Source organism: Bolinopsis microptera, chromosome 9 (genome assembly GCF_026151205.1).
Source record: "Bolinopsis microptera isolate Bmic1 chromosome 9, MBARI_Bmic_1.0, whole genome shotgun sequence".
Lineage (NCBI taxonomy): Eukaryota > Metazoa > Ctenophora > Tentaculata > Lobata > Bolinopsidae > Bolinopsis > Bolinopsis microptera.
In genome coordinates this window covers 15,530,117-15,557,037 of record NC_087080.1, presented here as the reverse complement: position 1 = coordinate 15,557,037, position 26,921 = coordinate 15,530,117, and the positions used below count along the sequence as shown (strand labels likewise).

The window sequence follows — 26,921 nt, the reverse complement described above, 5'->3', positions numbered from 1 at the left end:
CCTCTTCTTGAATATCTGAGGGGGAGGGTGATCACAGAGTAGAGAATATATAATGAGGGATATTTCATAGTAGTGCTGTCACGTGACAAAAATGAGCTCTCATTCGTTCATTACTTAGCCACGACTCGACCTGTCAACCGTTTTTGGAGAGGTTTATTAACTACTTCTATCTTACTCACTATAATTACTGCAGTATTAGATCAGGATCAGAGACGGGTTCAAGATTAGGATATCATATAAGCTACAGGAAAAGAAGATTATTTTTTATTAACGGCACTCTTCCCACAAACACCACATACCGGGAAGAACAAGTCTAATTTTAGAGGCTGGATTTCCGTCCAGCCACATCAGTGCTCTGAATAACAGCAGGACGTTGATGTTCCATGGTCTGGACTAGCGTACCAACTTTCCACCCAGGGATGGAACAAGAGCTCCAGCTCGTACAAACTGGTCTTGACCAGCGGAAGACCAGGACAGAGGAGTTCTATCAGTTTCTCTATCAGAAGGATTAGGTCCTCGTAGGAGCAGGAGCTAGCAGGGAGGTCTCCGTACATGCCTGACCATTATGTTGGTTAGAGAAATACACCAAACAATCATTGGTTTAACAAAACAATTATTACAACAAACAATTATTAATAAAGTGAAGTTATAACTGTAAACTTGTTACACCCCGCAATATCACTACCGTCCGGAACAATAATTATTTTAAGTTATGATATTAAGTTTAACATAAGTTAATAGAATATTATTATATTAGTTACGATCGATTGTAACAAACCTGCAACATGACATTATTACAGGGAAGCCTCCGGGTGGGAGGATTCCGTACCATGGGGGGATTCCTTGTAAGTTTATGAGTAAGCAGACCAATTTTTGTTAAAATTGGATCAAGGGAAGGTTACTCAATGCGCATTTGTTTCAAGAGATTTGTGCTGGCCGAAATTTGTAGCGCGATGCGTTACTGTGCCGCGCCGCGCACTCAATGAGGCTTCTCACAGCGACAGATCGGCAAAATGCGCTACTGTGCCGCGCCGAGCTGAGATGAATTGACATCGTCAATCAAGCCGAAATATATTAGCGCTAAAAAACCATCCTACAGTCGGCACGCGCGGCTCATTACCTGGGGACCTCAGGCTATCATGTTCATAAACATATAGAGATTAGGCGGAATGACAGGCTGAGCGCGGCCCAGTAAGCGGCTCACTGTCGATGGCGCACTACATCATACATAATTCAAATCAATTACACACCTAAAGGGCCTTTTCACAAGAATTTTCTTAAATTTGGGCGCGGAGCGATTCGCGCGATTTAGTAGGAGCGTGATTAATCACTTTACACTCGACTGTCACGTGACTTTTTCAACCCGTTCTCTAGTTACCTGGGGACCTCAGGCTATCATGTTCATAAACATAAAGATTAGGTGGAATGACAAGCTGAGCGCGGCCCAGTAAGTTCTCTAGCTGGTCCTGAACGACTAATCTCCAGGAAACCCTATCTAGGTAATGCGCCATCGACAGTGAGCCGCGCGTGCCGACTGTAGGATGGTTTTTTAGCGAGCGTGCTAAATCACTCTACAGTCGATCTTCGAGATTTTTCTAAAAGGGCCCCCGACGGTTGTAACCAACTTCAATCGATGTATTTTCGGACGCTGATTCCGAATCACCCCCATGACATAGGGTTTAAATGCTCCCCTGACGAGATATTGGCGAGAAACTGTCTCGATCACGTGATATGACCGTATAAGGAAGTTAGTCTAATTTCCCGTTAGGGTTAGGGTTTTAGCATATGTTTTTGTTAAGGATTGGGTTAGGGTTAGAGTTGGTATCAGATTAGAGGAGTATGGTTTCGAAAAGTCGTTCAGAACCAGCTAGAGAAAAAATAACAACTGTCCAATGTCCTAACCATGGACCTAACCAAAAATGTCAATAAATATCAGTCTATTCGAAATCAAAGTCATATCACTATGAAGACCCGTGTTTTAGCCCGGTAGGTGAGGTATGATAGAGCCGGCCAGCCCGGTAGGTGAGGTCCAGTAGTTGCCCGGAGGCGGCGTAGATTTGGGTGATGAGGTCTCCTCCTGCCACGTTGTACATTCCTTTGTGTGGTTCCTCCTTCTCTCCTTCCTCTTCTTTAATATCTGAGGGGGAGCTAGAGAACGGGTTGAAAAAGTCACGTGACAGTCGAGTGTACAGTGTAGAGTGGTTAATCATCATCTGTTTTTTAGCGCTAATTTCGGCCAGCACAATTTTCTTCAAACAAATAGATATTCAGAATCCTTCCCGACCTCCAATTCACCCCAGCGAATGCCGCGGGCTTCATGCGCCGCTAAAACGTTTAAATTTCATTTTTATAATTCTCCCAAGACTCCTGTTAAGACAAATTGCGAATGTTTAGCTTTAAAACTACTCTGTTCTTAAAACAATTGTTTTAATCATCGAATACTGAAGAGTTCAATTCAATCCAAGGTAAATTGTTCAAATTATGAGTGATCATGAATGAAAAATGAATAATTTACACGTAAAATTTGCCTCAAAATTTGTCTTGAAAAATAACCATAACTCTGGCTATGATTTGAATTTAGAAAATTTAAAATGCTAGTGCCGCGCACAAAAATGTTCCGCGCATTTAAAACTTGTCGATAATGCGCCCAAACCAATGTCGCGTTGGATAATAGTATCCAAGCTGGTTGAATTCACAATTTTCATTTCTTGTTCCAGTTTGTAGCTTTGTGTGGCAGCCATATTGGTTTTATGCGTGCGCTTATATTGCGCGCTATCTATATATCTTACCGTTAAATGTACGTTTACAGATTTAATCGAGATCTCTGCGAGGCTTTCATAATTATGTATGATATAGCTTGATATGCTGTTACTTCAAATTGCTGTAATTTCTATTTATATTGACTGAAGTAGAGTACAAAATAAAATTATTTGCTCTCTAATTTTAAGGATGTCGACCTGCAACTGAAATTGAGTGATATTCGACTATTTCAATTTAGATTCGCTAGTCAACAAAATGATTGCTCACTCCGAAATAACGACTTTCAAGGAATGGTATGTACCCTATTATTTACAACAAGGCTCCCAGCATTATAGTAAAACATAGACAATAGACAATATTTTAATATAAACTATAATTAATTTTTGACCGGGAACATTCAGCAGTTAACTTTGTCGTATTTTAAAACAAGTAACTCGGGCCCAGTTCGTAGAGAAGATGGATTTGCTGTATTTTAAAACAAGTAACTCGGGCCCAGTTCGTAGAGAAGATGGATTTGCTGTATTTTAAAACAAGTAACTCGGGCCCAGTTCGTAGAGAAGATGGATTTGCTGTATTTTAAAACAAGTAACTCGGGCCCAGTTCGTAGAGAAGATGGATTTGCTGTATTTTAAAACAAGTAACTCGGGCCCAGTTCGTAGAGAAGATGGATTTGCTGTATTTTAAAACAAGTAACTCGGGCCCAGTTCGTAGAGAAGATGGATTTGCTGTATTTTAAAACAAGTAACTCGGGCCAAGTTCGTAGAGAAGATGGATTTGCTGTATTTTAAAACAAGTAACTCGGGCCCAGTTCGTAGAGAAGATGGATTTGCTGTATTTTAAAACAAGTACCTAACTCGGGCCCAGTTCGTAGAGAAGATGGATTTGCTGTATTTTAAAACAAGTAACTCGGGCCCAGTTCGTAGAGAAGATGGATTTGCTGTATTTTAAAACAAGTAACTCGGGCCCAGTTCGTAGAGAAGATGGATTTGCTGTATTTTAAAACAAGTAACTCGGGCCCAGTTCGTAGAGAAGATGGATTTGCTGTATTTTAAAACAAGTAACTCGGGCCCAGTTCGTAGAGAAGATGGATTTGCTGTATTTTAAAACAAGTAACTCGGGCCCAGTTCGTAGAGAAGATGGATTTGCTGTATTTTAAAACAAGTAACTCGGGCCCAGTTCGTAGAGAAGATGGATTTGCTGTATTTTAAAACAAGTAACTCTGGCCCAGTTCGTAGAGAAGATGGATTTGCTGTATTTTAAAACAAGTAACTCGGGCCCAGTTTGTAGAGAAGATGGATTTGCTGTATTTTAAAACAAGTAACTCGGGCCCAGTTCGTAGAGAAGATGGATTTGCTGTATTTTAAAACAAGTAACTCGGGCCCAGTTCGTAGAGAAGATGGATTTGCTGTATTTTAAAACAAGTACCTAACTCGGGCCCAGTTCGTAGAGAAGATGGATTTGCTGTATTTTAAAACAAGTAACTCGGGCCCAGTTCGTAGAGAAGATGGATTTGCTGTATTTTAAAACAAGTAACTCGGGCCCAGTTCGTAGAGAAGATGGATTTGCTGTATTTTAAAACAAGTAACTCGGGCCCAGTTCGTAGAGAAGATGGATTTGCTGTATTTTAAAACAAGTAACTCGGGCCCAGTTCGTAGAGAAGATGGATTTGCTGTATTTTAAAACAAGTAACTCGGGCCCAGTTCGTAGAGAAGATGGATTTGCTGTATTTTAAAACAAGTAACTCGGGCCCAGTTCGTAGAGAAGATGGATTTGCTGTATTTTAAAACAAGTAACTCGGGCCCAGTTCGTAGAGAAGATGGATTTGCTGTATTTTAAAACAAGTAACTCGGGCCCAGTTCGTAGAGAAGATGGATTTGCTGTATTTTAAAACAAGTAACTCGGGCCCAGTTCGTAGAGAAGATGGATTTGCTGTATTTTAAAACAAGTAACTCGGGCCCAGTTCGTAGAGAAGATGGATTTGCTGTATTTTAAAACAAGTAACTCGGGCCCAGTTCGTAGAGAAGATGGATTTGCTGTATTTTAAAACAAGTAACTCGGGCCCAGTTCGTAGAGAAGATGGATTTGCTGTATTTTAAAACAAGTAACTCGGGCCCAGTTCGTAGAGAAGATGGATTTGCTGTATTTTAAAACAAGTAACTCGGGCCCAGTTCGTAGAGAAGATGGATTTGCTGTATTTTAAAACAAGTAACTCGGGCCCAGTTCGTAGAGAAGATGGATTTGCTGTATTTTAAAACAAGTAACTCGGGCCCAGTTCGTAGAGAAGATGGATTTGCTGTATTTTAAAACAAGTACCTAACTCGGGCCCAGTTCGTAGAGAAGATGGATTTGCTGTATTTTAAAACAAGTAACTCGGGCCCAGTTCGTAGAGAAGATGGATTTGCTGTATTTTAAAACAAGTAACTCGGGCCCAGTTCGTAGAGAAGATGGATTTGCTGTATTTTAAAACAAGTAACTCGGGCCCAGTTCGTAGATCGTAGAGAAGATAGATTTGCTGTAGTTGTCAGTTTACGGACAAATAAAGTCGAAAAGCATTAATCAGAATATGTTTTAGGCTGTCCCAAAATTTCGGATTCTTTTTCTGTAGTTTGAAATTGGGAGTTCATGAATCCGAGATTTTGGAAACATTTTGGAAACATGAGACAGAATTGAGACAAAAGTGTGACAAGGCTTTTACAGCCGTATTTATGGTTGTACTGACTTGGAATCTATCTGGTATGGTAGAGGGACACGTGTACTAACATTTCCAGCCACTTAGAAGTGTAAAATACTCCCCTGGTTCATGGAATGAACGAAATGAACACAAAATGAACATTTCCCTAGAATCCCCTGAATTGGGCTAAAACCGATTGGAATCGATCGGTATTGATACCAGGAGTGTCCCTGAGAAGTTTGGTGTGCCTAGCATGTTCAGAAAGGACTCTGGGGCAATGTTTCCATTTTGGTTTCAGAGTAGTTGAGATCGTGGAAACATTTGAGACAAATTTGGAAACATGCTTTTGCAGCCGTATTTATGCTTGTACTGACTTGGAATCTATCTGGTATGGTAGAGGGACACATGTACTAACATTTCCAGCCACTTAGAAGTGCAAAATACTCCCCTGGTTCATGGAATGAACGAAATGAACACAAAATGAACATTTTCCTAGAATCCCCTGAATTGGGCTAAAACCGATTGGAATCGATCGGTATTGATACCAGGAGTGTCCCTGAGAAGTTTGGCTGCAAAAGCATGTTTCTAAATTTGTCTCAAATGTTTCCACCATCTCAACTACTCTGAAACCAAAATGGAAACATTGCCCCAGAGCCCTTTCTGAACATGCTAGGCACACCAAACTTCTCAGGGACACTCCTGGTATCAATACCGATCGATTCCAATCGGTTTTAGTTTAATTCAGGGGATTCTAGGAAAATGTTCATTTTGTGTTCATTTCGTTCATTCCATGAACCAGGGGTATACTTTGCACTTCTAAGTGGCTGGAAATGTTAGTACATGTGTCCCTCTACCATACCAGATAGATTCCAAGTCAGTACAAGCATAAATACGGCTGCAAAAGCATGTTTCCAAATTTGTCTCAAATGTTTCCACCATCTCAACTACTCTGAAACCAAAATGGAAACATTGCCCCAGAGCCCTTTCTGAACATGCTAGGCACACCAAACTTCTCAGGGACACTCCTGATATCAATACCGATCGATTCCAATCGGTTTTAGTTTAATTCAGGGGATTCTAGGAAAATGTTCATTTTGTGTTCATTTCGTTCATTCCATGAACCAGGGGTATACTTTGCACTTCTAAGTGGCTGGAAATGTTAGTACACATGCCCCTCTATCATACCAGGGCAAATCCCACTCAGTTCACGGACATATACAGCCGAAAAACATGTATCAGAAGTTGTCTCAAATGTTTCCAAAATCTCGGATTCATCTTCTGGAAATTGGCGGGAATTTTAAAACTCTCGGTACCAAACCAATATTTTCAGCACAGACTTTTAGCGCGCGCCAAGAGCACACACGTATTTTTGCATTAAAGCTGCGCGTTATTTGCACGTGCACTTCTACAGATTAAAATTTGGAGAGGGCCCTTACTGCTTACATTACTAAGTTGTTATGTAGTAATATTGTGAATTTGTCCGAAACTGGAAACAAATCTTGTAAAATTTTACGAATAGAAGTTATAGTATTGCTTGACTGTAAAAATTTACTGAGTTTCACTTCCATATTTCAGGATCTAATCCGACCGCTGATATTAAAATTGAAGAGTTAGATTTCATTGGAACATGGAATTACTGTAATGGAAAATAAAACAGGTCTTGCTGAGCACTGAGGATGAAGAAATGTTATGTGGGGAGAAAATGGGCTACTGGAAGTGGACCTTCTTAAACAAAGACGACTTTCACAAAATGTTTAAAAGATCACGGTCGCGGCATCGAACCTTGGACGCTTCCCCTGCCACTGTCAGACACTCAAATTGGAATAGTAGTGTGCGCTACTCGAGCTGTTGATATATGAGTTCTTCGGTGTTATTTATATAATTGTAATATGTAATGACTGACAGTGCGAGATATCTTTTTTTGTTTCTATTTGATGTGTTTAGTGTTTGTGTTGCATTCTAATATAAACCGCGTATTAGTTTCGTGTCAATTTTAAATTTGATAAGTTTATCTTTAAACTGTATTTATTAGCAGTAATAGTTACATTTTGGTATTATCCATATATTTATTATTGTAATACTGTTGTATAATGCTGTTTCTTCCTCATTGTAGCTTACATATAGGATAGCATACTTTGCTATGATCTTTAATCACAGTTGACAATACTTGATTAGAGTTAATGATTGTACGCGTTTGAAATCTTGATTTGATATAATCATTATAACCTTTACTAATATTCAGATGAATGAATTTGATGTTTTATTTTTCCTCGGCACTATTGAAAATCCTTTAAGGGATAGAATCGGCACTGTCAAATATCTTTAAAAGGTTCGTAAACGGAATTACAGTCGATCTCCTGACAAATTTATGCCGAAAATTTGTTTTAACACGCGCAGCAATATGAAGCCCGCGGCGTTCGCCGGGGTGCAATTGCAACAAAAATTGGTAAGCTTACTCATAAACTTACAAGAAAGTGTCCGAAAAACTTAAAGCATATCCAACTATCAAACATTATGTTACAGCTAAAAGCAGCGTATTTTGCCCCATTTTGATCTCTATATCAACTCCGATATCCACCAAATTTTTCGGACAGTTGTGAAAGCCCTACTGGAAGGTCGTCGCCAATTTTCAGAATGATCTCATTCAAGGAACTAAAGATATATCCGAATAATACGACAAAAATCAACGAATTTGGTCAAATTACGCGACTTTTACAGCTATTTTTGCTCCAAAACACAAAAGCCGCGCAGCATCAAATATGGCACCTAAGCGAAACTCCCTGATTTTTCCAAAAAGGTATGACAAATTTGGTATTGTGAAAATTCTCACAGTCTCTAGAAAACAGTGCAGTGGTACAAACATTTTAAAAATCCGAGCAAGTTTATTTTTATATATATTTTTAATTGACGATGTCAATTCATGGCAGCTCGGCGCGGCACAGTAGCGCATTTTGCCGATCTAGCTGTGAGAAGCCTTATTGAGTGCGCGGCGCGGCACAGTAACGCATCGCGCTACAATATATATTTATATTTGATGGTGCGCGGCTTTTGGAGCTAAAGTGAAAGACAAAAGTTGGTGTAAAAGTCGCGTAATTTGGCGTACTTCGTTGATTTTCGTCGTATTATTCTGTTATATTTTCGGTTCCTTGAATGAGATCACTCTGAAAATTAGTGAAAACCTTTCAATACGGCTTTCCGCTTTCACAATTGTTCGAAAAATTTGGTGGATATCGGAATTGATATAGTAATGCAAATGGGTAAAATAGGGGAAAATACACTTTCCTTGTAAGTCTATGAGTAAGCTAACCAATTTTTGTTAAAATTGAAATAAGGAAAGGTTACTTAATACGCACGCATTTGTTTCAAGAATTTTGGGCTGGCCGAAATTAGCGCTAAAAAATCATTTTACAGTCGGCACGCGCGGCTCACTGTCGATGGCGCATCATGCATTGCCTACCATAAACAAATTTCGGTCATCAATATTGATAATTGACAATGTTAACCCTTTTAGATCGTTGAATTGCAACCATCTCGTCGATGCGAAGCAAGAAATTCAGTTTGTGAAGCAAGAATGCTAGTTTGCACGGCGCGTCGAAGTCCGATCCAACCATTGATTTTATGCTCAATGTTACAACTGTGTCTAGAAATTTTTAAAAATCTGGAGATAAGATCGACGTCAGACGTGGACAAACGTGGAAAGTTTTAGTACAAAATAATTGCATCATTTGCAAAAGGATCGCATCGAGCAGGCAATTCGAACCTGCGCAGGTATTGCACTTCAGATTTTTGAAAGTGACGCCTCAACCACTTGGCCATCGATGCTATGTTACATTTACAATTGTAACAAATTCTTCCAAATTTTGGGTCAGGAATCGCATCATTGATCATTTGCAAAATTATCGCATCGAGCAGGGTTCGAACCTGCGCGGGCATTGCCCATCAGATTTCAAGTCTGACGGACGCCTTAAGTTTAACCAATCAGCCATCGATGCTATATTACAACTGTAACAATTAATTCTTCCAAATCTGGGGTTAGGTCAGGAGTCACATCAGTCGCAAAAGTATCGCATCGAGCAGGGTTCGAACCTGCGCGGGCATTGCCCATCAGATTTCAAGTCTGACGCCTTAACCACTCGGCCATCGATGCTATATTACAACGGTAACAAATTCTTCCAAATCTGGGGTCAGGAGTCGAATCAGTTGCAAAAGTATCGCATCGAGCAGGGTTCGAACCTGCGCGGGCATTGCCCATCAGATTTCAAGTCTGACGCCTTAACCACTCGGCCATCGATGCTATGTTAAAACTGTAACAATTTCTTCCAAATCTGGGGTCAGGAGTCGCATCATTGATCATTTGCAAAATTATCGCATCGAGCAGGGTTCGAACCTGCGCGGGCATTGCCCATCAGATTTCAAGTCTGACGCCTTAACCACTCGGCCATCGATGCTATGCCTTTAATTATTTGTTGTTATACATATAACAATCAACAATTTGCGCGTTCCTATATGCACAGCTTTTGGTGTGAGTTGCTGCAATTTGTACAACAGTCCACATTGCTTGATGTCCATGTTATGTACGGTGTACAATATTGTATCTAATACATCGTCATCAATACAGACTAATAGGGACTACAAGTACAAGTCACAAGCCAATTGCTACGTAAGAATTATAGTATTATGATATACGACAATAATTTTATAAACTTGATATTTTAATTTAAGACTGCTAATAAAAATTAGTAACGCAAACAGCAAAATCTCGACAGCTTGAGCTACTTAATCATGGTAACCTCCTTCTATAATACTTATAGTCTATCTGCGAATTTCGGGCTAACAAAACATGAAATGTGGTAGCTGCGTTAAAGGTCTGGTCAGTTCGGCAACAAAGTGCTCCGGTTTGATAAGGGCCAGTTAATCGAGGTACACGATGTCAGATGTGTTGGTCGTGTTCTTTAACATTTCTGACATGGTAAATAGTTATACGTTATGGGCGGACATTGCCCGTTATCGAATGTTTACACTTTAGTTAGTTGCCACAAACTGACGTTGTTAGATTCAACCTTAGACATCGCCACAAAAGAATACGACTCGCCACCATCAGCTTGAACTGATGTCAACATCTTTCCATTCTCATTCCCCAACCTCTTCCTGATCTTGAAAATGTTTTCACCTACGGGAACGAATTCCCAGCAGTTTTCTCTGTTTTCAGGTTGATTTAGAGTCACCGCCTGTTTTGATGAGACTTGTGGAAACTCTGCATTGATGGACAAGCCAGATAGACGGCCACTGGCCTTTTCTATCCTGTAACACTGAATTTCTTCAAATTTAAAGGGTATAACGTTCCACAGAGTTACAGTAGAATCGTCAACAATCAATTCGTTACAACTCCCAAGAAACAGACACCAGAAGGTTTCATACTCGACATCCTTCTTGACAGCCAGGTTCTTGGTCGCACTTCCAACCTTGACTGTTATCCGAACACCTTCTATCTGAGGCATCGCGTTAATCTGCCGTTTTCTCTCTTCGCAGTTAGTAGAAGGTACTCCCAACGCTTGTTACTGTCCATGGTGTAACACCACGCACTCATCTCATCATCTGGAATGGATTACATAGTGTTATCACTTACTACGTTTAAACCCCCAATACTCAGCCAAAAACGTGACTTAACACCCACTCACACCCTTTAACGTGACTTAACACCCACTCACAATCGTGCCCCAACCCCAACCCTAACCATAACCCTAACAACAGTAACCTAAACTCTAAATCTAGAACCCTTGATAAATAGCGGGTGGATAAAATTTCGAGGGATAATATGTCTGGTTCCCAACTTAATAACCACAAGAATTATTTCCCGGGTTAATTAAAGAACCTTAAATCGGTAATTGTGATAAGATTAAGTAAAAACCAGGGTTTCGACAATAGTTGGCCTCAAGATCGAACTCGGGGTAATTAGCCGGAACCCTGGTGTGAGAATGAGGGTATCCTGACTCCCACGCCTGGCACCTAACTCCTGAGATACTCGTGCTGATAACTCCCCTGTAATCCTTCTGCTTGCCCTCGGAGCAGATCTGGGAGGCATCAGTGGTAAAGCACGTGGGTATATCACAGTAGTCCCACCTGACTTCACTGTCTGTAGTATAGCTCCAAACTCCTGGCTCGTCATCAGGGTCTCTGCAGAAGTTCGCTTCCAATCCAGTGTCCGGGTAATTTTCAGCGGTACGGGTGTGTTCGTGGGGGGACTGTGAGTCCCAAGCTTGATATTTCACACCGTTGACTGTTGTGCTTTCAGTACCACGATATTCCTTATAATTGCCTGCTTTGATACATGTTTCGTATGGGTTTGCAGACTGACAGGTTGAAATCAGGATTATTGTTATCGCATATCTTCACATGATAATGGCCGTTATACTACAACAGACAAGCTTTTTAGGAGAGAAACAACTGAATGCCAGATACAATTATGGGGTCTCGTGGGGACAGACAATTTTATATTGTTGTTGGAAAGTTATCCGAACAGTGAATCTTTTGTAATGATAACACCAAAGACACACTGTTATGAGACACAAAGCCTTGTTATGAAGTAGTTGTTTGTTCGCAAGAACAAAGGCTCATGGAAAGACAAAAGGAGCTTTACAAATGAAGTCGGTCAATGAGAGTTGAGACTTGAGACTTGAGACGTTCAAATAACTTGATATTGGGCACATTGCCATTAGTGACTCCTCTTATTAGCATCGCGGGCCCAATCCTACTGGAATACGTTAAAGTAAAACATGTGTCTAGGTATAAGAACGGTTGAACTCCAAATGTGTAATCTTCAAATTCAACGGGGAGAAAAATCGGGTGGGATATTTTCTAATAAGTTTTTAGACTTGAAAGGCACCCAATAGTCATCGGAATCCGCTCAAATGAATACTTTCAAACTCAGGATGTCTGCAGTTCAATTAGTTGTTATTCGTTACCGCTTATCCAAGTTGTCAACCGACCTGATTCCTGAATTTTGATCCGCCCTCCCGGTCACTGACAAGTCTAGAAATCAATATACCTCTACAAAATGGTGATGTATGTGCTAGTATAAATATAATCAAAGTAGCTATAAGGTTCATACTCTGAGTCCCCCGCAAACAATAGGGAACCTCCACTGAATATATTTCTTGACAAAGTGAGTGATAAAAATGCTAAACATGGCTAAGACCTAATTCTTTGTGATGTTAACGCTTTGAAATTTAAGTTTTGGCAAAAACCCCGACAGAAATTTGTCACTGATTTGCAGCTTTGACGGGACCAGTATTCAGCCCAAAGTTGAAAATCGGCTGAGCTGATTTTCTTTCAGAGCGTAACCGGGCAATTGCCGTGACGAGTACACGCCCGATAATGCTACTTGCCCCGAAAATAAAACTCGTTCAAGCACTGAGCAGGGACCTACTCCCAGGAACCAGGTACCAGGTATTATTGGACCCAGGATATGAATATCTGAGATTAGAGATTCAGCTTTCCTCACGCTGCTACTTCTGCATTGACTCATTACGTTAACAGCCATACCTCCGTCCTTCACGGAAGGACAGAATGGCTGGCTTAATACCAAGTCCTGGCCGGCCGATCAGATTCCTATCAAATACCGATGACTTCTGATAATCATCCCCCCATTTTTCACATGGTGCAATCGAACCAATCCATGATTCATAAATTGAATTTGAGTTGATTGAGACCAATTTCCAGCATTTAAGCCCGGAATTATGATATAATATTTCGCCAATATTTAACACCTTATAGTTTGAAGTGAAGAATTGCCCTACTCCCCTTATCTCCAGCGAGTTCGGGGTGACTTTCCGTCGGCTACTGAGAACAATACGTTACTGGTATGGGAGTTGCCTGCTCACAAAAACCTGCCCAGAAAGTATGTTCTAAGTCTAATCGAATTATACATACCAATTGTTGAAGCAATTCACAGTTTCCTTATCAAGCCACGACCTCTCCTATGCTCCAAATTCAATCATATTCCATCGGAATAAACCATGTTTAAATTTGTACAGCATCATCATATAGCGACGGATTGGTTATCGAGACCGCCTGTTCACAAGTATTGAAGGTTATGTCACCTCCAGCACATAATCCTATACTTATCAACCTTAATCACGTTTAAATGTTTTAACAACACTTATATTATCCACATCCCCTCACAAATAAATCCTTTCTTCTCAATTCTAAATACCGGCCCTTCATGGAGTCGGTTTGATCACAGCTGTATCTTGCGGCTATAACCGTCAGCTGAAAAATGGACATTCTCGTTATCAGTTCCGGTTTAAAGTCGACTTGTAGGCGTATCCGTGAGCAGGGGTCTAAATTTCCCGACCACGGTAGTAGATGAGAAACGATTGGTGGATCGGAAATTAAAGTACTACGCTAGCCAGATCAGAACTTGAGTGGTGATATCGTAATAATGAATTGCAGGTGACCGCTGATTATGTGAATTAGGGGGCTATTTGTTTTTCCAACCACTTGGCGACAATCATAATGCCTTTGGATCAAATTTTCGATTGTCAGAGTAAAATTTACATTCACAATCATCGGGGAGGTTGATTTAAAGGTTAAACTTAACGCCGACAACCTCAACTTTACGTAGAATTCGGTGGGAATGATGAAAACGTAAGGGATAATTTTGAAGAGACGTCCTGTCTTTAAAATCTCCGCAGAGGGTAAACATTTGTCAATGGCACGTGTGCGTGTGAGGACTTGATCCGTTTGGTCAACAGCAGCAGGAGGTAATCCTACGTACCAAACAGGGTTAAATCACTCAAGAAATTCCTGCTCATTTATCGGTCCCCATCCGCCCTTGATTAGTGCTAAAATCCATCCGACAATTCTTAGTAAGTGAATTAACAGAATTTTGAAAATAATTTGCAGCAATCGAGGGCAATTCGCAGGAGGACCATCCTATTGACTTATTACCGGGTTATATGTCCAGCTCGCTAATTCAACTTTAGCCAAATCATTCGCTGTCGATCCTTTCGGACGGGCCATTATTGATAACATAACAGTGCGTGCAATGCTTTTAGCAGCCCTTCAGATCGAGACTTCAAGTTACAGATACACTGTGTTGGTACAAATATACTTATGTCTTTAGACGACATAATTAGATGAATTGATCATAATTAGGGTACATTAGTTAAGTAAGTAAGTACCATTCAGTCCCTTCCAGGTTTACTCTGTAATAGGGACAGCGAATGTGTTTACTTGACAGACATTGTCTGTTGTCTGGACGAGTCCGTCTGCTGCTCCTTCTCCTCCTCTCCCCCGGGCACTGACTCAGATCATATTATATTGAATTTTTAAACATGGCAGGTGGGATTACCTTATGACAGGAGAACTACTTTCGTGACGGAGAAATTCTTATCGTCCTTAGTCGCGTGTCCCTGATTACGTACTTAAACAATTTTCAAGTACTTTAGAATGGAACACTAATTCAATATTGTTTCAAACTCTTTTGTAAGGCTTCACCTAAATTCACCAACCACCGTCCTCCTTGCTCTCCTGGCCAGCCAATCATTTTAAACTTCCCAAATGCGGACTTCTCTAAACCGTGACAACCTAACTGCGACAGATAGAAACTGTGCCCATGCTGATTCAGTTATTTCGGGACTGACACAAATTACGAGGGCAGTCACACCGACACTAACTAGTGAGGTCACAACTACCATTGCTGCACACATTTGGTTTTCAAAATGGTCCGGGATCAACCTGGGCGCACGCGTACAACACCAGACAGGCGTACAATGGTTTTATTGACACGGGTATCTGGTTCTGTGCAGACGAACTTTACTGTAACTGTAAAAACAGAAAGTTTAAACCTTGTAATGAGAAAACTAAATAATACTCACCAAAATATGTTAGAGTCTCAGTGTCACTAAATCAGTCAGGATTTATTAGGTCACTCATAACCGCCCCTTCGCAGAGATAGTGCAATGATTTTATATCGTGAATATATCCAATAAAATGCTACTCGGAGCAGGAAATCATGCCTACTCAAAGGATCGTTTTTGTGAGCGAGTAAACACCAACCTATCTAAATACAATATGGCTTATGATCTTGATCGAATACAAGGAGATATATATAGTTCAATGAGACAGTGTCATCTTAGTGGAAGCAGTGAGCCCCGTACTTTTACCAGCCTTAATGAACTGAGGATTTGACATCAGTTAGACATCAGGGATTAAATTTGACCCGCCACGGTCTAATACTTCCTGGACGGGCAGATCTGGAGATGCAGACAAGTATCGTATCTCTATCACCCCCCGCTGCTGAGTAGTGCTGCTCTGATTGGCAATGATTAGATCTTCCCTTATCATGTCCCTTGATACAATTGAGTTCAAGCGTGTCAATATCGCTGTAGTATAGAAGTAACTGTTCTGATTGAGATGGCCAGGTGAAGAGACATGAAGTTTGAACAGGTGCCAGTAAACTGGTGAAGAGACATGAAGTTTGAACAGGTGCCAGTAAACTGGTGAAAAATCAATCTAGATAGGGATGACGAAGAGCGATGACTTAAATTATTGTTATAATGTGAGCATGATATCATTATCACAAGTCATTGTCACTTAGGTATGAGCTTTAGTTATTACTCGTCCTCGTTTAGATTCAGAAGAATTGCTTGAGGGGCATTTTATGGAAACTAGGCTTCAAGTCAAATCATGCCCGAAGATAACAACTCAGTGATTTTTGTCGACTGCTTGCCCACGCCCAATCATGTCCACAATTGTACAAGGTATAGAGGGGTACGGCGTTATAACTTTATCGATATTAGAGGTAAAACTTGCCTTTCAGTCTGAAATTAGGGAAAAAAGGCGAAAGTCATTGATAAGCTTTGGTATTTGCTCTGATACGTCATAGATAAACTTAATTTTAAAAGTTTCAACCATTAAGTCAGCATTTTTCTGATATACTAGAAAATTCTAATATAGGATCAATATTTAAGTAAGTGGAAAATTAGAGTATTTCATTTAAGTTTAATGAGATACAAATTAAGATTTGAACAGGTTTAAAACGTTGATCTAATGTATCTTTAAACTAATAAATTAAGGACTCTGATGTCACAAACAACACTCATTTTATGAGGATTATAAAATGACCCGGATACCAGGACAGTATATATTAAGGAGGGGCATTGTAAGGGGGGAATGTTTCCGATATTTCCTTTATTGATAATCAGTAAAGGTCTGTTTATTTGAAACCCATTACTTTCACAATCTTGTAACCTTACGGGGGGAAGAATTCAATTAAAGCGAGACCCTGGTACCTGGTGGCTCAGCCATGGCACGTATTTAAGACCATTAACACAAGATTTACACCAAATGGAAACTTTTAATGTGCTATTATCACTTCCACCTTAGTTCCAGTTAAAACCTTTGAGGAAGTGACAAGTATGTTTGTTTGTAGGTCTTCTTTTAAAACCTAGGGGGTACTAAAATGGGTACTAAACTTTTCGGGGACATTAAACATGGTGAGGTGGCCAATTTTAAGACTAAAGCCTGTTAAGTATTTCAGAATCAATGCCTGGCTTTAAAGTTTTAGATGGTGCCGTCCTTAACGCCCGTGGTAAACTTATTGTGCACATTTTAGCTGGTAGCAGTGGCCTTGAGATAAAATGGTCAACTTGTCATTAGTACCGAGGAAACTCTCTGAAAATAGAATAAATACAAACTTTTCCCGATAGAAGATTAATGACTGGTAATATATATATAATGATTATTGAATTACAAAACGTGGATACTCCTAACAATAACGAGTCTATAAACATAGTAAAATACAGTAAATTATACCTTTTAGCTCCTTTGATTAAAGTCAAATTACGATATACGGTTCATTCTCTTCTCAGTACTTTTTTATAACTACTGAGAATTAAAGCCTCTGAAAATAAAAAATACCAAAGTTTTTCCGGTGGAAAGTTAATGACTGGAAATGATTATTGAATTACAAAACGTGGATACTCCTAACAGTAACGAGTCTATAAACATAGTAAAATATAGTAAATTATACCTATTTAGCTCCGTTGATTAAAGTCAAATTACGATATACGGTTCATTCGATTGCCCCCAAAGTATATAGTTGCACAGAAGGGTATTCGTCGGTTAAACTCTTTGTCTCTTAATTATAGCACCCAAATCATCGCAGCACGATTAGATCAATCGCGTAAAATCTATCAGAAAGTTATTTGGAATCGTAGCAGTGGCAGGAGGATCGTCTAAATATGTATAATGATACTAACGCCCACTAATACAAATCAATTACGCTAAAGCTATAAAAATTGGTTTATTCATTTTTAGATCATTACGTAAAATTAGACATGCTTTGTTTCCCTGTAAATAATGTTAATGACCGTAAAAACATGAAATAAGTGGAAAGTACCGAGTAGTGATACTGCTCCACTTATCTGACACGGACTTTAGTCCACCAGCCTTCACTGGATATGATTATAACCCATTTACAATTCAATAACAAGGTGAATTAAATGTCGTGATATGATGGCAAGGTTGGTACTGGGGTGATGCAAACAATTTACTTGTCTTGCCGGCAATAAACTTCTGATACGCCTCCAAGTAGCACAAAGATAATGAGAGCAGTTTGTAAGTAGGTAGCCGAGTATATCGCTCAACCCCGGGCTCTAGATAATGTTTTCTAGCCACATATAACCTAATCAGACTGCTGCTACCCAGACCTGTTGGGGCTGAACAACCTTGACGGTAAACGCACGTGAAGTTCCGCCGACCCGCCATTGGTCGCCATGGCAAAAACACGTGAACCCCTCTGATTGGTCAAGCGAGCGGGAGGGTGAGATCACGTGACTGGTCAACGTTTTGCGAGACACTGATCAGCGATTGGTAAACACTTCGGTATGTCACGCGTTTACTGGGCCGCTAAACAAGGTTTACGATATCCTCCCGATCAATTCGCTCTCTTACTCTTTGCTTTCGCTTATAATACCTTATTAAACCACACTTTTACTTTAATATCACCATGAGTGGACAATCCGGACTTGGAGCCTTTAGCATCGACAATCTGCTCGGTCGAAACAAAAGCAAGCCACAAAAGCAGGAATCAAGGAACACTCGAGGATGCTGCGGCTGTCCCCTAGACAAACATTTGATGAGAGGATTCAACACGGACAAGTGTCGGTGCAGATGTCATGAAAGTCAGAGACAGCAGCAACTCTCAATGTCTTCAACATTCGGTTAGTTTCTGTTATACACACACTCTTAGGGAAATTTAGTTTTAAAATTTCACAAAATGAGATTTATTCGCAATGAAACCTCAGTCTACCTCTAAGTTTTTTTGTCCGTAATCCACTTTTTTTAAGCGGTGAAGTTTTATTAAGCGGTGTCTGTAGAATTTATTTCATTGAGCAATCTATAAGTGACACTTTCTTGAGCTGTGATTTCAAGTTCAACTTTAAGCAGTCTCCAAATTTGTACTGTGTACGAGCTCAACATTTGTGTGAATGGTTTTCGGTACGACTTTTATGATCATCATTAGATGCAATTTCTGTTAATTTTTTTAGTAGCTGATAACTAGCCTACCTTTGTTCGCAACGTACCGTCCGATGTAACATTTACAAATCGCGTCTCTTACAACCAATCGTTACTTTTTGTTTGGTTGATTCCTTTGAGGTCATCATGCAAGGTGCAAATGGATGATACATTTTTGCCGTTGATCAGTTTTTGTTGTGTCTGTCAATAGTGGATGACTTATCTACCTAAAGTTTGCGGGTCTCAAGTTCCGCAAAATGTTTATCAAATGCGTCATCTCTCGATTTTCTCAGATTCAATTTGTTGATTAAATTGAACAATTTTTAAATAAGTTTGGACATAACATTAGGAAAGATGACGTATACAAAGAACCAATATAGCAACATTACAGCATAGTATAAAAGACTCAGTTCAGAATCACGCTATTTCATTTGAATCGAATAGATAATTCATAATAGCCAGCACTATCAATACATAAATCAAAAGATCGAAACGCTTCAAAGTTCTGCCGTCCAAAAAGTAACCAGCTTTATGTATGGTCGGCTCTGAGTACTACCGCAAAAGATGTGATTAGCAAACTTAGGACCGGCAAATTTAGAGCCGATAAGTCTGACAAATTAATAATCACTCGTTATCAAAGGTAACCCCAGTTCAAAGAGGACTGTTCCGAAATAGCAAAAACTAAACACTGAACTTCTGTTCGGCAAGAAACCTCCAATCTCTATGATAATCATAGTCAATTTATTTTTCTTTTACGTTCCCATATATTCCCATATCAAGGTCTGAGTATGATTTGAGCCTTAAGATTACCAGGTGTATCACTATTATTACTGTCAACGATAAGTATTGATCTTTTACGTCCCCAAAAAATTATTTTACAACCTCAGTTGATACAGTTTCCCCATACAAATATAGCTTTGGCTACTTCGTACAAGGGCTTCATTATCATTATTAAATCAAAGAATAAAAGTTGTGACTTGAAGACAGAAAACCAATCTGCCATTGTATGATTTTTTGTGAATAACTAATGTTCGAATCTTCATTATCCGGATATAAAGGTATATCAAGCTTCCTTCATACTACACACAAACCTCAAAATATAGATTCAATGAATTTTAAGATTTCGATCAGAATAAAGATAAGTTTGAAACGTATTGGTATTTCTTATCTTTAGTCGCTCACATCATTTGTCGGTCCAGCTATAAGTCATGGTGTTTTCTGTTGTTCCATATTTTGTCTCTAAAGATATAAGGTTGTGCAGATAAAAAAACAGAATAACGAATATTATGTTTATTTAGATAATGATAAGCCTCAATTGGAAACATTTAAGTGAGAATTCTCTTGGCTCAATACATTTTCGACACAATTTTCACCTTAAATTGTTTAAATAATTCCCACGTATTTTGATCTAAGATGAACGCTCGCATTTTGACCGACCAAATTTTGTCCTTTTTATTTCAGTCTGAGATCCATGATGATCATGAAATCTCACCAGTTGTACACAATTTGTACGGTTTTCCCGAAATAAACATTTAAGTCATGCTGCCTGCTCAAAGATCTGATTGACAGATGCAATGAAATTTACTCCTAATTCTTAAACAGTTTTTTTCTGTGTTTCGCCGTCGTCAGAAAATTTAGCGCAGGGAGAGGTTTTGTCTGATTGCAAAAATCTGGAGCGGCGGACGCTCGATCACAAACTTCGCTCTCCCTAGCTCCAATCCATCTGATAATTAATTCTTATCGATTCATCAACACAAATCCGGGACTAGGCAACTTTTCTTTATTTAATATTGCTGTCTATCGCAAATAGACACTGAGGTTTCCGGATGACTGTCGATCCGTTTCCTAACTTGTTGATACTTTTCCCAACTTCACGACATCTTGCTTTTTATCCCTGCAATCTGTCAAAATGGCGTTGAATTTGTCACGAGGTTAACTTTTTTAGACAATCGTCGGATTCCAACTAGACCTGAGTACGACAAACTAGTACCTTAGTCATCGGTACGATCTGATTGCCTGGTCCGACCCAATATTGTCTTTAATTTGCATCAACAGTCCGCAGGTCCTTACTATAATTAAAATCTGACTTGCTCGGAGAGGAATTTTAATATAAAGATGCTTAGTAGCGTTGTTACATAATAAAATAAGCGATCCTATCAAGGGATTAGGTAATCGTTTTCTGATGACATTTGCAACTTGACGCACACTGTAGTGTCGGAAACCGGCGATTAATCCCACAATAATGACCATTCCAGGGATTCAGATTTAATTTGTAGAGTACTTGTGCCCAAATTATCGGGTTAGATACCCCGTATACGGCAACCAGATGAACAGTTCCCTGAAAGGCATTTCGCTTTAAAAACATGACCAACTTCCAATTAGTTTTCCAAGCTGTCACAAAAATACTGCCCTGATCGATCAGCTATGTAAGAAGAGGAAAGGTTTGCACAGGTTTTTTCCGGATTAATTTCGATCGACTCAGATCGATTTACAACAATTATGGATTTAAAAATTAGAAAATTATGGGCTAATAAAGTACATCCAAGTTAGTTCTGGCAGCTCCCGTCGTTGGCTACCACAGGGTTCAGACAGTCATATGGGGAAATACTAAAATATTGATGGCTAGAACGGCTATTTTTTGGGTTCCAGCCTAGCATGTCAGTAGACTCAATGGCAAATGGAGTTATATTCATCTATTTATAAATTTTACAACGAATCCCAAACCGTGGAAATTTTTGTTCACCCTGTTTCTATATTTGTAATAGACTCAAAATAAATAAATAACAATTTGTGGGTCTAGACTTTAACTTTTAGATAATTAGACGCAAAAAATTTAAGAATGGAGCAATTTGCCATGTTTTATTTCTTCTTTATTGATCATAATAAAAAGACATCTGTCGGGCGCGAAGTAGAATTTGTCTAGTAGATCCGAAACTCAATTCGATCGGTTGACCCAAATTTTGACTGAAATCACTCAGATGATTGACTTCCCCTCTTCACTGTCACGGTCAAGAGAAAATTACCAAGTCCTAGTTGTAGATATCGGAATGTCACCAGGAAATTGATTGCAAAACAAGGCAAGACACTAATTCTGCCCTATTAGCTGCTGAATACCACATAGTTATCTCCAATTGGACCTGAAAACTACTTTGAGGTGCTGTATTAGCATTAAAAGCACCGCAAGATCTTCAAGGAGCCCAGATCTATATCTAAATATGATCAGTATACACCTGAAACTAATTAGACCACCGCACCAATTCGTTCCAATGCTTTGTGTCAATGTCTACATTATTTCTACTCAGTAGAAGCAATTTATAACTTAATTTTTACCCTTAGTCGAGAGAAAGATCCAACGAGTATTTAATCATATCACACTCATCCAATCCTCAAGCCTTGCATATGATCGGCAAATCTTGACCGTAATTTTTCTAGTTTTGGTAGGGACCTCGACTTAGATAGACGGTTAATAATATTGGCGTAAAACTTTGCGTCAAGAAATCTGGGTCTGATCTCCTTGATTCGCAGCCCAGTGGAGCGTTTCAAAGCTTAATGAGTGATTGATAAACAGGATCCTGCACTTCCCAGAAAAGTCATGTAAGCAGGATGCTCTCACCCTACCTGGGTATAATTGAAAAATAATAATAATAAAGAGTTGACAAAGGTAAAGAGAGTAGTTAAGGGGCTTGTAAACGCCTGGTCATATGTCTAAATTCCTGCCTGCTAGCTCCAGTCTGCCTACTAATAGGACTGTCTATTTTTCTGGGGCAAGAAGGGGCTGAAGTTCCTGGACATTCAGCATATTAGCAGTGGACTGCTTGCCCGGAAGACCACCCATGATCGGCAAACCGGCCAACTTTCGGCTGATATGTCTGGAGAGGAGTAGAGATATGACCTTCGTGCAAGGTACTCCGTCTTGTTATACGAACAATCTGCTAACCAGGCAATTGCCCTTAGAAACAAACAAACAATTTAGTTCGTCAATGTCTTTAGTTAATGAATTGCCTGAATTGTGACAGTTGGTTTGTTGTAGAGTATTGCTCCCAATGACCAGGTGCGTCCCAATCCGTCGCCCCTGGTACCCCGGTCGCGGAGCGTGCAGCGCAGCTCACGCACCAATGGTAGCCCCGTATTCGGTCACGTGGGCTCTCTCAAATCAGGTGTGTTTAGGGGTAAGTTAATCAGGTACTCCATGATCTGAGACGGGATGTGAGAGCGACTAACAAGGGCGTTAGGACCTTTACAGCCAGAATTAAAGATACTGCGTTCCAATTCGTACCAAGAACGAGAAAACGGTGCTAAATCTCAAAATATTGACCGATTGAAGGCATTAATAGCCAAACTGCCTCCTATTCAGTATATGATAAATTGATGTGATAACGACATATTAATAAAACACTCATTTTAGTGCAGAGGAATTCTCCCTGATAAATTTTTATTAGATTAAAAGATATAACCCTCCACAGCTGGCGACATTGACCACATTATCTGGGCTTCCATTTTCCATGGTCGATAAACTCTTAAACGTTTTCACGTTTTACCAATTGAGCAATTGTTTGAACCATTTTCTGGATTTCAATCTGGAGTCCAGATGACATGGTTTCACGTCTTAGGTAATAGCTTGGCGTCTGGTTATCTCCTTTTCAAGTACCTGCTAATCTGTAACTCCTTTATTCAATTAAACCCCCGCGACCCCGGGCACGTGTGAGAGGGCAGCCAGCTAGATATTATCCGGTACCCGTATCTCCAGTCAAAACAAGACGGCTCGTTTTCTTAAGTACGTCTAATGATATTATCCTGTTACCTGTACTCAGTATAACACAATAAAAATAGCGACGTATCCACTTAACAGGCATTTTCTGTGTGATTCGTGAGATAAAATAAAGTATCAGGAGCCTCTATACGTGGGGGTTAACAATACTTTGGAATGAAATATATCCATCTCTTCATTGGCGTGTCGACGAAAAATTAAGAATTAAAGGCGAGTTTACCTTCGAATTTTGTAAAGAATTAGGGTAAAAATTTCCACGTTACTAAGCTTGATGTTTAGGGCATACTGGAATATTATTGGTGAAAATTTACTGTTTTAAGAAATTAGATTTTCGATCGTATTTACAAAAAATTAAAGGAATTACAGTTGACGTTGTTACCAGCACTAGCGCTTATTAAAGATCAAATTAGAAATTTAAGGTTCGATGACAAATTTTCCGGGGATTATTACGATATTAATACGGTGCCAGTTTTATTTTTATTCGTCGAAAATTGCTTCTAATAGTTTATATAGATGTAATTTTACGGCCATAAATGATCATAATTATTTTCGCCTTTAGTGGGCACTTACCAATTGAATTATCCCAGGACAAAAAGAGAGGAAACGTACTACCTTCACAGAAATACAGGTATGTGCATTGTTCATAATGATCTTATCCGTATTATTAACTTTTATTTTACGTGCAATGATTATTATAATTATAGTAATTATTGTAATTATTCATACTTGACCTTTTCTGTCGACAGATTTTATATTTACGTGATCTGATCTTTAAAAAGCCATTAAGAAAGAATCAGAAAAACTTTGCATCTATAACATAAATATTAAATATATATTGACCACGACTTGACTTCGGAATTTTTGCCAGACATAGCATTCCACTCTCCGGATCTTCACCTCAACTTAACCAATCCCTACTTTTCAGAACAAGGGGATGCGAAATATTTTCGATCATAAACGGTACCTGGATGGAGGAGAACGTGACGAAATTGCAAAACAATTTAACCTGACCCCAGCCCAGGTGATTATTATATCAGTATTACTAACTCTCACTGCGGCGAAGAGTTGAGTACTTGCGACCTTAAGTGTTTGTTTCTTCTCGTTACCTTACTCATCTACCAGACGATCTATTTTGGGGTAATTTTCCGGTTCAACTAGGCTACTGGGGGTAGTGTAATGTTCGTTATATTCATCTTTAGCAGGAAGATAGAATCGTGATGAATGCTAAAAAATGTACTTTATTCAGGTTAAGAGGAAATGGCAGAATTTCCGGGCTAAGGACAACAAAACCGTTCAGACGACTATGTTTTCAACTGGCTTTTCGAGTGAGTTTAAACCTATAGATAGATAAACGCCGGTGCGATCAGAGTATCCTCACTCCGGACCATTAGATTTAAAGTTTAAGCTAATGAGATTATCTACATGTTTATTGTTTACAGCCATCTTCATGGAACGTTTTCTTTAAATTGCTGGCAGACTCCACTCCAGGTTACCAGGTTACCAGGTTACCAGGTTACCAGGTTACCAGGTTACCAGGTTACCAGGCTACCAGGTTACCAAGTTAAGAACGAGCGACCTAACGTCCTAACCCTCCATACCTCTCAGATCACAGTTACGGTAGGTCGCTATCCTACAGCGCAGCTGCACAGCCCTACGTCAAACCGAACAGCTCCTACAACGACAGACTGATGAGCTCCAACAACAGCTCCACCCTCCACGGAAACAACTTCCTCTCTCACAACCTCAGACTCAACGCTAACACTAACTATCTTGGCAAGGACTTGGGATTATTTGGGGGTAAGTGATCATGATTTCAATTCAAAGACTCGGTCGTGAAGGGTCAAAAAGTTCAAATTATAACTCAACCAGTTTTCAAGTGGTTTTGAAAGCATAGCTTATTTATTCTAATATTATTATTATTTTATTACTTGAATACTAAAACCGGGCTCCCTCTCAAAAGGAAAAACAACGAAGCCAGCCTTCAGTACTCCAACATTTAACCTCGGGTGGTCCTTCCAATAAATGAAGGAAACATCTAGCACCCCTAGCTCACACCCCTAGCTCACACAAAGACAGTGGAGAACTGCAAGCCAAAAAGTAGACGATGAACCACCGGAGAAATCAGTTATATTAGGCATTTAAGATCGCCTGGACTTTAAAAACTGATCGGTTATGACCTTTCATTCTGTGTGTACATGCAAGAATTTATAGACGACTTAATGATATGTTTTAGTATTAGCGATAGTGAACTATATTGTTTTATTTTAGTGATGGTTTTTGAATCCGAGTGATTATTTGAGATAAATTTCTTGACCTGGATGAATCAGGTCTCTGATCTTTGAAATAATTTGATTTTTATTTGCTATACCTCGTTAATACAGTTTTACATGTGATACTGGCCGTGTGATCCGTGGTACGTTGTAGGCTGAAGGCACCCTTGATACTGAATATTTCATGATGTTTCCTAGACTCATTTTTAACTCTCTTTATCCAGCTACAATTCGAGTGTTTTTAACACAGAACTGGCTTTATCGTATCCATTTTCAAATGATTTTGATTAGTGTTAAAGTATGCGTGTACATTTGTTTAAAGTATGATACCTTGTTTAAAATGAGAATTGGGGCTTTATCATTTCTATTTTAAACGATAGGGCAAATTCAATTAAACTTGGTATATAAACCGGAACCTTACAAAATAAATTTTAAAATATCTCCTGATATCAGAGTTAAAACCGAGTGGTGGAATGTCTTTTAGATTTAGATAATAAGATTTAATGTGTCTGCATGTTTTGAGATTATTGTAAAAATATTAGACTTTTTATGCATTCCTTTAGAACTGTTTCTGATTTCTCCTTAACATTTTATAGGCCACGGAGCTAAAAATTAAATTAAAAAGATCAAAAATTATATCAGCTTTAAGACATTATTCTGACCGTTCATATCAAATGCACTTATGCCATCTTCTCCTGCTCCATTTATACCCTCTGAAGACGAGTTGTGGCTCTTCGAGCGTTCTGCCGAGGGTGAAAGTTTTGTTTTCTTCAGGCGTTTGCTGCAAATCCCTGGGACATGTGCCCCACCCTTTCTACCACCCCTGTCACTATTAAGGAAGTTATTGTTCTTATCTTTACTTCTTCTCCTTCTCTTCTTCGATCCGGACGATTCTTCATCTCTGAACCGTGTTTTGTACTCCTTATAGGTA

At 39.4% G+C, this 26,921-nt stretch overlaps 1 protein-coding gene, 1 long non-coding RNA gene and 4 other non-coding genes across 6 annotated transcripts; 2 read left to right on the top strand and 4 right to left on the bottom strand.

Moving 5' to 3' along the window:
- The first annotated feature begins 2,730 nt into the window (after positions 1-2,730).
- LOC134820971 (uncharacterized) lies at positions 2,731-7,682 on the top strand. Its single transcript, XR_010160957.1, has 2 exons — positions 2,731-3,053; positions 7,089-7,682. It is a non-coding gene; the product is annotated as an uncharacterized LOC134820971 (long non-coding RNA).
- A 1,649-nt stretch (positions 7,683-9,331) lies between these two features.
- Trnas-uga (transfer RNA serine (anticodon UGA)) lies at positions 9,332-9,423 on the bottom strand. The gene has a single exon. It is a non-coding gene; the product is annotated as a tRNA-Ser (tRNA).
- Positions 9,424-9,496: 73 nt separating this feature from the next.
- Positions 9,497-9,578, bottom strand: Trnas-uga (transfer RNA serine (anticodon UGA)). Its single transcript has one exon. It is a non-coding gene; the product is annotated as a tRNA-Ser (tRNA).
- A 65-nt stretch (positions 9,579-9,643) lies between these two features.
- On the bottom strand, positions 9,644-9,725 carry Trnas-uga (transfer RNA serine (anticodon UGA)). The gene has a single exon. It is a non-coding gene; the product is annotated as a tRNA-Ser (tRNA).
- Positions 9,726-9,797: 72 nt separating this feature from the next.
- Trnas-uga (transfer RNA serine (anticodon UGA)) lies at positions 9,798-9,879 on the bottom strand. Its single transcript has one exon. It is a non-coding gene; the product is annotated as a tRNA-Ser (tRNA).
- Positions 9,880-18,369: 8,490 nt separating this feature from the next.
- LOC134820932 (homeobox protein DTH-1-like) lies at positions 18,370-26,551 on the top strand. Its single transcript, XM_063831597.1, has 6 exons — positions 18,370-18,657; positions 24,308-24,348; positions 24,646-24,741; positions 24,967-25,045; positions 25,326-25,517; positions 25,681-26,551. The coding sequence occupies exons 1-6, from the start codon at positions 18,444-18,446 to the stop codon at positions 25,740-25,742; spliced, it is 684 nt and encodes a 227-aa protein (XP_063687667.1). The 5' UTR covers positions 18,370-18,443; the 3' UTR covers positions 25,743-26,551.
- Positions 26,552-26,921: the final 370 nt, after the last annotated feature.

Excerpts from the sequence above, each read along its gene's own strand:
- LOC134820932 (XM_063831597.1), top strand. The coding sequence starts at position 18,444 with ATGAGTGGACAATCCGGACTTGGAGCCTTTAGCATCGACAATCTGCTC. Across the intron at positions 25,046-25,325 it reads GTTTTCAACTGGCTTTTCGA|ATCACAGTTACGGTAGGTCG; the intron begins GTGAGTTTAAAC and ends CATACCTCTCAG. Across the intron at positions 25,518-25,680 it reads GGACTTGGGATTATTTGGGG|GAAAAACAACGAAGCCAGCC; the intron begins GTAAGTGATCAT and ends CCCTCTCAAAAG.